The following is a 12854-nucleotide window of genomic DNA, read 5'->3' on the forward strand; positions in this document are numbered from 1 at the left end:
TCGGCCGATGTTCACACTCTCGACTAGTTTACCAATGCACAATAAAATAGTTGCATACCCTGATCGGCTAGCATGCTGATATTCACAGATCGACTAGTTTGCTAAAAACACAAATCGGTTATGCCGATGCGCACAGTGATCAACTAGCCATCCGAATTAGATAACATATCGGCTGCACATAGTCGACGTATTGGAGATGCACACACGATTTTAGAGTTCTGTTATCCACTGTTCTAAGCCGATTCCAGTTGTTTCCCATAGTGGTCAAATATGGCCGGTCAATCCTTAGTTTTCCCATCCTTATCCACACACTGTTATCAGCCGATTTATCGGCTGAGAGATCGGCTATATGCTTACCGGTTACATACCCTCAACCACATCCTCTTTAGTCTAATTCCGCACTTATGGTCTCACCAACCTAGTTTAATATTAGTGTTCTGTTACACCTAATTCTTGAAATAGGTCTAACTTAGATAACTCCATCGGCTGTACGGCACTCAATTGTTGTGTTGACGTAATCCAGCCGATGCAACCACACCTAGTTACCTAGGATAATACTTAAGCACATCTCAGTTAAGACACAACTGCTTTAGGAAACACCCCTTTTGCTAAAGTAATTGATGTTTTCATCGATCAATTAGGAAACCGATACACCTATCCATCGGCTACACCGGCCAAAGTATACAACTCTAGATCAGTAAGATAGCACAGTAGACACGCCTCTGTTAGACATGACCAAAGCACATCAATCGGCTAAACCTGATGCATCCTCATCGGTTAAGACCAAGACCTATACACCAACCAATTAGATAATCAAACATGCTACCTAATGTAGTTAGTTGGATATTTAGGATAACCCACCCTGTTGTTTAATGGGTTTAGATAAAACAAGTAATACTCAATAAATGACTGCCCAGTACAGGGTAGTTAGGTTGTTTGTTGAAATATAGTGTTCTTTTGTTTGGATTGCAACTTTATTGTGAAATAACATAAAAGTATATGCATTCCATAACTTGTAACTCTGCATCTCATATAGACTCGACCGCTCTCGCTGACGGTGATTACGAGCTCATTCTGGAACAAGGAGTGGAAGCCGCTGAAGATCCCGGGAACGTTGTCGAAGGTTTAACTGAAGCTCCGAACCAAAGTTCGGATAACTTTGACCCTACCACTCCCAATCCTACGCAAGAAGGCAAGCCCCGGACATAACCCTTACTTTATTTACACTGCAAACTATACTATTTATATATATCTTTATGCATTAAGTTCTTAGGAATTGTTTGGAAACCTTAGTTGCATAATTCCAGGAACCGATGTATTGAACACTAGAACTTGAGTCCGAATAGCTGCTCTGCTTATAGGACCGGTAGAAGTCGAGTGATTTCCTGTCACTCGCGTGACATAGGAATTGTAATGTTTACATTCCTGTTATCACTGTAAGGATGACGGACGGGAGTTTTGTGAGGTATCATGGTTGAGATGATACCCCGTCTGTGTTGTTGAACTGGATAAGGTCGCAGTGTGTGGTAGCGGTGGTTAAGCGTTTGAAAGTACTAGCCACATGCCGTGAAATATGGTAAGCGGTAAGCCTAGTAACCAATCGGCCCGAAGAGTGGACATACCCCCCACCACATGTATTTGGTTCTTTTGGTTACTTAGTTCGACGTGTAGAAATACGTGTTGCTGGGCAACCAGGAGTACGGGTTTTGTAGTCGCGCTACAGACGTACATCCTGCACTTTGGAAGTGCGTATGGTCCTGCAGTCGCTTGTGGTGGATCTGATCCACGAGTCGGAATGAAAGGCAAACGGTTGCTTCGGAACGACCCTTTGGTGTTCCAAGCGTGTGTGTTAGGTTTACCCTTGCAAGGTTGAATCTCGATTCAGGAATCGTCCGCCTCTCACGATGAATGAGACTGCTTATCTCCTTTATCACACAGAGTAACAAGAGTAACTATATGATGGGTAATGCTGATGGTTGGTATAAAGAGCTTTACCTTGCTTGAGTAGATATAGGTGCTTATCTAGAATGGATACTCAACTAGAACCTGAAAGCTAAAAGTTGAAAATAAGGATCTACTCTTAGTTGCTTTTCAGCTAAAACTAAACCCAGAACCATTATAAGCCTTCATAAGTCTAGTTATGGGCTAAAGTATACCCAATCCCGGGTAAGCCTTGCTGAGTATTAGTATATCAGCCTTGCTAGTTATATGTTTTGCAGGTAATGTCTTGAAGACCCTACTCTTCCCTTGCCTTGGCCCTGTGCTCTTTCAGAAGGTTGGTCCGTGGAATGGGATCCGTCCCCGGCCAGCACTGGTGATATCGAGTGATGTCGTGCTCGGGCTTAGCTTGACATCCGTCTTGACGACGTGCTGTAGATCATCGCGTATGTGTTCCGCTGCCAAGAAAGACCATAGCTTCAACAGTTGTAATGTTTTCTCTAAGTTTAAAACTTCGTATTTCTTTTGGAAACTCTTGTAAAGTAATTCTCTATGATGTAAAATGTGATGGTGATTGTATCTCTGGACTCACCTTCGTGTGAGGTAACCTTATTTGATCCTGTGTATCGGTGGTTTATCGGGACGTTACCCGACAGGCCAAGGGATTATACCGTTTGAAGCACGTTGGAGCCCTCAGAAGTGGACTCGCGTACTTGAGCCGGTATAATTCAAGTTGGTTCTGCCACAGCCCTATCCGTCCCATGTAGTCCATCATGTTTGGGTGCTTTCATAGCAGTAGTTGCAGGTTGCCGTTGGACACACCTCTCACCCCTTTCTGAAGTCATTCCTCTTCCAGCCGCCGAAGCAGCTAGAGTAGTGAAGTATTCTTGTTAGGAGTAGTTAGCAAGACGACGTTAGACCACCTCTACCTATCTTATCTGGACCTCTTCACTCCCATCATATCCCCTAGATAAAGAAGGGTCACTACTAGTACACTTATCGTTCCTCATGGATTCAATACCCTAGAATACTCTTAGGTGAAAACTACATCAGCATCCATACACTTGCAAATTTATTTTGTTAGGCTAAGGACCACCAACACCCTCCATGCTTTCCATACTTTATCTTGTAATTAAATATCTTCTTAGCCATGTCCATAATTGTCTTCACCTTTGAATTGGACTGACACTTCAATGTTGAGTACAGGTTTCTGGCAATGAGGGTAGAGGTCAACTGTTGATGCCTCTATTGTAGATCTTTCTCAGCACAAGTGCGCGAACCTACAATTTTTGTGATTTTGAACTTTCTCGTGGCCTTCTGTTTCCGAGCACAGACCCTCCAATTGCAATAGGCCTTCTCGCACACCACTGTGTAACGCCGCTCCACATAAGAATGCCTAACCTTGAATGGTCTTTTACGTTTCACATAATACTCCTGCAACAACCATCTCAGTGTAGGCAAGTCCTTGAATAGAAGGCCCTTCTGGATTTCCATGCTATCCCCGAACTCAGGAGCCTCTAGCAGCTCGCCATCTCTTCTGCATAAGCACTACGAGAATGACTGAGATCGTTGAATTCATGAATTAGTGGATCACGATCAGGACAAAAAAGTCTAATGAGCTTCATATCCTCTTCGGTCAATGGTGCAACAGGGTGGTCATCATCTGAATCAATGGCTCTTGCAGTCCCGTAAGGTTCCTCGTCTTCATCAATCTCAACGTCCACACTACTAGAAGCACGTTTTGTATTGGCACAGGAGGAACACCAATACTATCTGGAATGTCTCCTGCATTTAAACCACAATTAAGGATGGCATTAGGACAAAGGAATGGAATCAAGGGTGAATAAGAAAAGAAAATGTGTTACTACCACACTTGAATGGTTCTGGGTCAAATGAATCTCCTGAGGGGCCATAACAACATTACCAATCTGACAATTTGTACCGGCACTAGGATAAATCCCAAACTCATTCGGGGCGGATTGAGCATCAGGTACCGCGCAACCGCATCTTCCACATCCACCTCTACGTTGGGTAAAGGAGGGTCAGCCGGTGGCGGATTCTCCTGTTCTTGCAAAAACCCACGAGGGGTGAATGCCCATTAGGGGGTGAATGCACATGATGGGTGGGATCAATTAACAACTTCTGCACAAGCAAATCCAAACATTGAAACTCATTCTTCATGACGGTCTTGACATACTTATCCCAGTCACCCTCATATGCAATTGGGACCAGTCATCTCAAAATTCAGCCCAATTTACCATAGTAAAGGACCCCTTCAACTGAGATGGCATCCTCATTTGAATTGCATTGAAGCTCATCACGAGCCCTACCAAACACCTCACTAAACAATGGCCGATCATCGAATATCAGAGGGACCCTGTGCATTCCATCAAAACTGACAATTCCGAACTCATCTTCCTCCACACTTCCTCCATGAAACATTATGACTACATTGTCCATCTAGTTGATATGCACAACACGAAAGTTATAATGGGTAAAAATAACTCACAACATTTGCTACCTAACTATATATGTCTCTAACTAACAACATTGTCTAACTATCTACATTTGCTACCTAACTAATTTACCTAACTATATATCTAACTACATAACACTATAACAACCTAACTATCTATAACAATCTAACTAACTATCTAAATCAATTTGCTAAATACAGTTGCAAACAATCTAAATCAAACTGCTAACTACAAACCTTTACCTCTGGAAGACGGTGACAGGGAGGTGGCGCGGGTGCTGTGCGTCGGTGGTGGCACCGTGCGGGCGGCAGAGGGTCGGAGGGGTGCTGCCTAGAGTGGGACCCGGAGGCCTCCAGGCCCACGGGCCCACCTTCGCCGCTAGTGCTCGCCCCGCGAGCTATGGAGTGTCGCCCTCGGCGCCGGTGCTCGCGGAGCTCGGCGGACAGAGAACGCGGCGACGAGGGGGCCAGGCAGGGCCTGGTACGCGGCGAACGGAGGAGGGGCGCAGGTGGTGTGGGCTAGCGGTGGCGCGGCCCGCGGGCGGCAGAGTACAAACCGGCAGCGGCTGAGAATGGGAGAGCGCAGAGAGAGAGAGAGAGAGAGGGATAGAGGAAGGAAGAGGGTGTGGGGGAGTAGACGCCGTGGGGTAAAGTAATAGTAACTCCGCACTGAGATCTGTGGCGCCGAGCTCGGAGCCGTGTCCTGTGGCGCCGAGGTAGCTTGGTACGTAAGCGCCACCTCATCTGTTGGGTGCAAACCTCGGCACCATGATTCATGGCGCTGACTACTATAGTCCAAACCTGCAATTACGTCGCTTGGGGGGGGGAGGGGGGCTCTCGCCGTCTGGGTCGTCCAGCCTTTCGGACGGATGACACTGAACCGCTTGGCATATGTCAATGACCTTTTCTCTTCTTAAATGTTCAGATTTTCAATCCATCTTAGTTTACACTAGCAAATATGTCTGTATTGCTGCGGTTGAAAAGCTTGTATGGATCGCAGCAGATTTTTTTTGATGGATTTTCTTTAATATAAATATTATTATGTTTTCACGTTCTCATTGTATTCGAGTCTGTTTAGGATACAATATAATATTATTGTTTAATTCTTATTATATACGCTTTGGATCCACGCGTTAGTGATACATGTTATAATATTATTTTTGGTTAGAAATAGATAAAGATAAAAATATTTTTTATATTCGACACTCATGCTATAGTAGCAGATAAAGAGGGAGAGAGAGGAGCACGGCAGGGGCAACTTCGTCTTTTCGCAATGTGCCTCCATGTTGGCACCGTGACTTGGCACGCCATGCACGAAAAATATCTATTTTTGGTAAACTTGTAAATTTCTTCTATTTTTAGTGGTAATTTTGTAAGGACAACCATAAGAGTGATATTCTATGAGTGTGATTTGTAATAATGGCAAAAGTGTAAAAAGGCCGGGGGAACGAAGCCAAACTAAATCACGAGCTCGTGGCAGTGGGGGTAACGGTAGGATGCACTGCACGAACGCGCCAGGCACAGGACCCTCAATTTTAGGAGGAACACAAATACAGCGAGTGCTCGGTTGATAGCTAGGGACCCTTCATCTCCCATTGTTGTGGCCTGTTGGTGCGTCAGTACTGGACGCAACTACTGATTTGGTGGGATTCACGGTACGGGATGGAAGCAGCTGCTATATGTTGGCTTACGGTACGGGGTGAAAATCTTGCTCCGGTTGCACCAGACCGACGGCGACAGCGTCCTTGACATCGCATCCTACAGGTAGGCATCGTTGTGGAGGAACCTGCCCGGCATCAACACCAAGCGCTGGCGTTACAATGGCTCTTTGCTTAAATCCTTCCTTTTTGATTGCACAAGCTAATTACCGGCGAGTGTGTGCTTCTAAGTCTCTACCTCCGTCATCTTCCATGTTCATTGTCTACTTCACCTCATCAAAAGCCAGGCTGCGAGACCATGATCCCCTCTCTTGGATCTCCTCGTTATCCTTTTGTTGCCTCGGCGGCTCGTCGATTGAATCCTGGATATGCTCCATAGACGATGCAAGTCATGATCGCTGTCAGTCAATTTGACTCTGAGCTTTACGATCGTTTGTGGAACGAAGATTGATGGACGTAGCTATTTGGAGGTGGCACTATTCGGTGATAAGTGGACTTGCCCCCGTTTTGGAGGACAAACAGTCGATCTTGTAGCTATGCGCGGGTGTGTGTGTTTTGGTAATGTATGATCTTGTATGAGCACCTTAGCTTTTTTCTCAAACTGCTGAAGATCCCATTGTAACAGTTTTTTGGCTTGCTCAAAGCCCTTCAATGAAATTGGCTTACGTGTTGTACCGAGAAAAATCATTAATTTGCTTCGTTGTAGTTACCACCTGGGCTGAAGTCTGAAGCCTAGGTTTGCCCACTACACACTTGTGTGGTCCTGCAGCAGGGCGCAGGGAGGCCGTCGATCACGCCCATCCTGCGGCTAGGATCACGCACTGCTACTGTTGCACTGTAGCGCAAAAGGTGGGATGAGAAAGAATCTTATATGATTTAGATATCGACACTTGTCCAGTATGAAGCACCTTCAGATGAAATCTTGGCAATGTAGAACATAATTGATCACAGATCAAGAATCAGCGTCTAATGGAAATTAGGAGTTCTAATGAACAGAACAAACGAAAGTCTTCCCATGTCGGTTGCAAAGATGAAGCTCATTCACTAAAAGCCCTGGCAAAAACAACTGATCATTCGACAAGAAATGTTACAAGTAACACACCATACAATTTAAAAAACTTCTCTTCATTTCCTTTCAGATCTCCAGCGATGAATGTCTTGTACATGCAAACTATTGATGAGACAAACAGATAACTTGTTAATTTGGTTACCATGAAACTGGCTAATTAGGGGATAAACGAACCATCCTGCCATCTGTTGGAATGAACTGGGATCCTGTAAATCTAAATTGACTATCTCAAGAATGTAAAATCAATGGTGACCCTAGTTCAGTCTAATGGTTCCTATGGATGCATTCTAAGGCAATACATGAAACGTTTTATCTATGCAGGGCCTATGTAACTACATTCTACTTCATCTCATCCTGCAGAGCAGCCTATTTTCTCTGCAGATCCTCCTCCTGCTATCCTTCTAGCAGTTTAGCCTTCTTTGGCAGCCTGTCGAGTGTGACCTCATCAGGACAGGAATTATTGCAGAATCTTGATTGTTCAGGCTCCTTTGTAATCTCAGATCCGTTCGAAACTTTTACCATTTGACTAACCTGACTATCAGAATGCTTGGCCAAATTTTCAATGTCAGCACCAAATAGTTTCTTAGTAGTGTTCCAAGCTAGGTCAGAATTGCTGGTTTGATTTCTTGTAGGAGAGAATAAACTGGATGAACAATTCAAAGATGATGATGAACTGCACTCTGAGGTCAATCTGAATGGACTATCGGTATTCTGTAGAGGCCCATGATTGATAAACATCCTATCCTTGTCACGCTCTTCTTTTATTCTAGAACTGCTTGGTGGATCTTCTATGTTGAGATCAAGACAATTATTCTGGATTCCATTCTCTTGGTGGAATCCAACAGGCTTTTGAAGGTCATAGCAGCCATCTTGACTGCCACCAAATTCAGAAACAGCATTGACATCATTCGTCAAACCAGAAAATTCTGTAATGCTACCTGAGTCCAACTTCCTCTTCTGCACATTACCAGATGGGCAAACTAAGCCTAGGTGGTCCTGTCCCCAAAGACACACCGCAGTCCGATCACCCTCCAAAGCTTGTACAAGAGTATTAAGCTCTTTCATGCTATGTCGAAAGAATGCAATTTTCCTGTCCATTTCACATGAACAAAGAATGTTTGTATGGTTTAAGCAAGCAAAGCGGTTTGGTGAGCACTGGCAACTGACAGCAGACAAGTGGAGATCATAGAAGCATGAAAAGCACTCCCGGTCTGTGCAATCATAATCCTTGTCCATCTTCTTACTTTTCAGATTACCATTCACCTCCCTTGCTGCACCCTCCATTTCAACTCTTGTCTAAAATAGCAAAACAGATATTATGAGTATGTTTATCATTTAAGAGACAGATAATAAGTTCTACTATTAGCGAGATCCAAGCTACTACCTTAACTGCACTTGTCAGGACTCCATCTTTTCCACACGTGTTCAGCCATCTGTATTTCCCCTCACCACTCTTGCAATCAAAAAGGTTCATCCAAAGTTGTTTCACAGCTGCTTTTGCAGTCTTCAGTAGTAACCTGTCATGTGATATTGATGTCTTGCGGTGCTGCTCTCTATAGAGCTCAACAGCACACTGTCCATGAGGCAGCCAATCCACAGGAGCAACATTTACTGCCTCTGCACAGTTGAAACCAGAGTTGAATCCAGAATGGTATGCTCGTGGTAGTGTCAGAACGAATTCACCTGGCTTCTGAACAGCACGGTAAACAGAAACTCCTTCTGATTTTAGAACAGATGGAGATAACTGTGTAACCTGTTCCAAGAAAATTCAGAATGAAACAGGACGAGATAAAGATGTTCTAGCACAGAAGAGGAAACCTTTCGCGGATAAACAATTAAAGATTATATGATCAACAGGCTATCTCTGTCCTCTCATAATCCAGTAAAAAAATTCTAAAAAATTATATGATCAACAGCAGGCAATGATACCATGTATGGCATTCATGACAAAAAGGCATAATGAACTGCTCTAAATTTTAAGGCTTATTAATAGCTTTGGTAGTATTCAATTACGTTATTATGTTGGAACATAATGAAAATGAAGTAGGTCACTACGTCATTAATAGCTTCGGTAGTCAGTAGGTCACTACGTAGAGTTCTGCCAATCACATGACAGAAAAAGATGGTTACCAGCTCATGAAGTAGATCAGGCTGTTCTTCAAACAGTTTTGGTAAGTTCTTTCTCATAGATTCTTCAAGCTTCACTGCTTCACAACCGGGAACACCATACCAAACTTTTGGTTCACCAAAATGCATATAATTCAGAGAATAAAGAAAATGGTCTTCAACATGCTGCAGGAAAGTAACAGAAAAAGTTATATGAGAACATGCTCCATGAACAAACGATGCCATAAACCACTTACACAGCAACCATCATATAAAGCTAATCCATATAGAGCACTGAACAACATGCACAGACTACACTGAACAGCATGCACAGACTAGACAGCTATTTATGTAGTCCAACCCCAATTGAGTCTCTTTACTGAGTCCACATTCCATGAGAGTAATATGGAAACAGATTAGCTAAGAATCATACCCAGCAAAATGAAGAGAAGCACATTCCTACATAAAGCCATGGAACTACAACACCAGATATATCCTCGTTTTCAAATGAGATAACAGAGCCAGGCTGCCGTGGCAGATTATTCAAGTTCCAACAAGATACATCATATGGATCCTGCATATTTGCATCTGAAGATAATTTAGCAAACCCACTACCAAACGTTGCAGTGTCCAAATCAGCACCATAATCCACCTAGGCAGAGGAAATTTGATACTTATCAGTAAAAATTTGATAAATACATAAGAATATAATCTATGTATACCAACATACCTCAACTTCATCAGTAGACCCTATGACTATCCGCCAATATTCTCCCTCAATTTCCTCCACTGATGGTTCCCATATTTTTTTGTGGTTTTTAATTTCAGAAAGAAAAATTTCATCACTCCCTTTCATTCCAAAATATTCCTGCTTGAACTCATCAGCATATTTATGAAACTCCTCTAATGTGAAATCAGAACCAGATTGAAAGCCAAACTTGTCTTCCGAGTCTGCCCTAGAATTGGGACGCCTGTGTGTCATCCCAAACCTAAGTCTCTTTCTTCTCTTTCTTTTCCTCTGAACTCGAGGCTGTGTTCGTTTTTTTGTGGGCTCCCTGTTTTGAAGCTTGTCAACTTGTTGAACTCGGGTATTGAACTCCATAGATTCCCAGAAATTCTTCTCCTTCAGAGGACATGGAGGTCTCCAAGAAGATGGTGGAATAATACGACAAATTCCATATTTTTCTGCTTGTGGACGAATGCTAGCAATGTACCCGATTGCATCCTTAAATTCCTGTGAGAAAACACTAGTATTCAAATGATACTATAGTGCACTCCTTCCTTTGGTTCTTTATCATTAATATATGAATTACTTTATCTAACACTGCTTGGCATTAACAAATTTATAGAAATAGCTCTTCGAACAAACATTTAGCTATCTCGTTTCTATATGTCCAACCTTGATATTTTTAACATATTGGTGGTCCAAATTTCAAAAAGTTCGACTACACGAAACCTAAATCATCAATAGAAATTGCACAGTATTATCTTATAAAGCATATCTCATTGCATTTTGTCGGCAAACCTCTTCAGTTGGAGTGAAGATGGGAGCATCATCAATTTCAGGTCTCTGTGATTCACCTGGATGCCACTTTCCCAATGTCTATCCACAAAATCGAAGAGAAAGAATGAAGGCAGCATAAATTAGACATATAATAATCACATAAATATTGGGAATTGGAAATGACGGATCTGAGCTAAATAATTTGGGTCTTACAGTTGTTGGTCCGTCAAAGTCTTCCTCACAATTTTTTGATGAGCAGTGATCCTGAAACAAATAAACGTTAGCCATCCCAGTGTTAATCTTCGGATAAATATTCCACTATGTTTGGAAAATATGCAGAACTTTCTACCTAAACTTTTAAAATAGCACGTGATGATTCAATGACAAGAAATAGATAACTCTAGCTGCTGCCATACATTATAAGTTGTCCAAATAATGTACTCCCAATTTGCATTTGAGTCCATAAACTTATCCGAACTCCTAATTTGCATGAGTTCGTAAACTTGTTGAATCATCGATGGTATCATCAGTTCGCGACTGTTAAACATGACCAAGTTGCATTTTTTCATAGACCTATCTATCTTGATCTAAATAATTCACAGATGTGCAATGGCAATCCCGAGCAGAATAGGAGCAACAAGCCAATAATTGATAGATAGGTGTTCTTCACCAACTGTAGAAACTAACAAAATAAGTTGCGGTAAGAATCGATCTTTTCTTCCAATTAGGGCAAATCACTGGAATCCATCTTTGTTCAGGAATCTTATGAGACTCAATCTGTGCATCTGAATATCTTGAGTTGATTAAAATCCTAGCAATTGACAAACGTGCAAAATTTCTCCTCTTTAGGCCACATTCTCTGATCCAACTAAACGTCATCTCAATTCTTAACTCCCTAATGAACCTGCATCAAATACATCACCCCCCCCCCACCCAGAAATTTCGCATCTCATTGCTATTGATCCAGTCAAAGCTTTGCCGTCCAATACAATCAGAATTCAGTACCCAAACAACTAGCCTCGCATAATTCCATGCACGAAAATAAACAGCACATGCAGCAGGGCAATTTTATCTCATCAATGGAACAGGCCCATAATACTAGTTCCCCAACCACAGAAAGAAAAGGGTTTCTTGATACATAGCCGCGCATAATGAACAGTTCCAGAGCAAAAAAAGAAAGGAAAGGAAACGGAGCAAGAAAGGAATCCGCGGTACAAACAATGCCTGATCTGCGCGCATATCTGCAGAAGAACCGTACCAGCGAGGCCGCCGCGCCGCCGGGCTCCGGTGAGTCCTCCGCGCCGCCGCGCATTCGCCTCTTCTCGCGGCGCCGCGCGGGGTCGGCCTCCTCTGGGGATGCGGAGGAGGAAACCATGGGCGAGATTTGGTGGGCTGGGGACGACGCTACCGCGGAATAGAAGACCTCGCGCTTGGTTTTACGGAAGGGAGCCGGGAGGGGGTAACGACCTCATCGCACGTGCCGCGCACGAGGGGCCCAGTCGGACGTCGCTGCCAGGTGGGCCCCGGTACGGTGCTCGGGTCCGACTCGGTCTAGGCGGTGCTGGTGCGTTCTCATGGAGGGCCGGGCCCGGTTAGGCAACGGCGCCTCCCAAATCCCCATACCAAACCACTAATGCAGTGATGCATTATCGACAAGATTGCAATGTAAATGCACAATTGGTCACAACTAACTACGATTGATCAAAAGGAATCAATATGGGCCAAGGCACACCGCACACCATGGACTACCACATGTTGGGGTATAGATTTTCGTGGTTCAGTAGGCAAATAAAAAGAGGAAATATATGAATAAAATTTCACTTCCACTCCAGCGTAGAGATGGCAACGGGCACGCGCCCACTGGATATTGCTTGCCTATACCCGTGCCTGTCAGGATAAAATACACCTGCTAAGAAACCCATACCCCCTGCCGGGTACATATTATGTCCCAAACCCGTACCCGCACGGGTGGCGGGTACCCGCGGGCTGCTCGTGCCTGACAATCTGTTAAGTACTCAACCACTCAGATGTATTAGCCAATAGACACATACATAAAACTGAGGCAATAATACATGATAAACATCAACCATAAGACTGATAGAG

At 43.6% G+C, this 12854-nt stretch overlaps 1 protein-coding gene across 1 annotated transcript; it reads right to left on the reverse strand.

Annotated features, from left to right (window-relative positions):
- Positions 1–7090: 7090 nt before the first annotated feature.
- On the reverse strand, positions 7091–12168 carry LOC112886639 (lysine-specific demethylase JMJ18-like). Its single transcript, XM_025952596.1, has 8 exons — positions 12010–12168; positions 10965–11015; positions 10773–10850; positions 9978–10481; positions 9681–9899; positions 9272–9433; positions 8526–8894; positions 7091–8437 (listed from the first exon to the last, which is right to left on the reverse strand). The coding sequence occupies exons 1-8, from the start codon at positions 12124–12126 to the stop codon at positions 7535–7537; spliced, it is 2403 nt and encodes an 800-aa protein (XP_025808381.1). The 5' UTR covers positions 12127–12168; the 3' UTR covers positions 7091–7534.
- Between the last annotated feature and the right edge of the window lie 686 nt (positions 12169–12854).

This window comes from Panicum hallii, chromosome 3 (assembly GCF_002211085.1).
Source record: "Panicum hallii strain FIL2 chromosome 3, PHallii_v3.1, whole genome shotgun sequence".
NCBI classification, from domain to species: domain Eukaryota; kingdom Viridiplantae; phylum Streptophyta; class Magnoliopsida; order Poales; family Poaceae; genus Panicum; species Panicum hallii.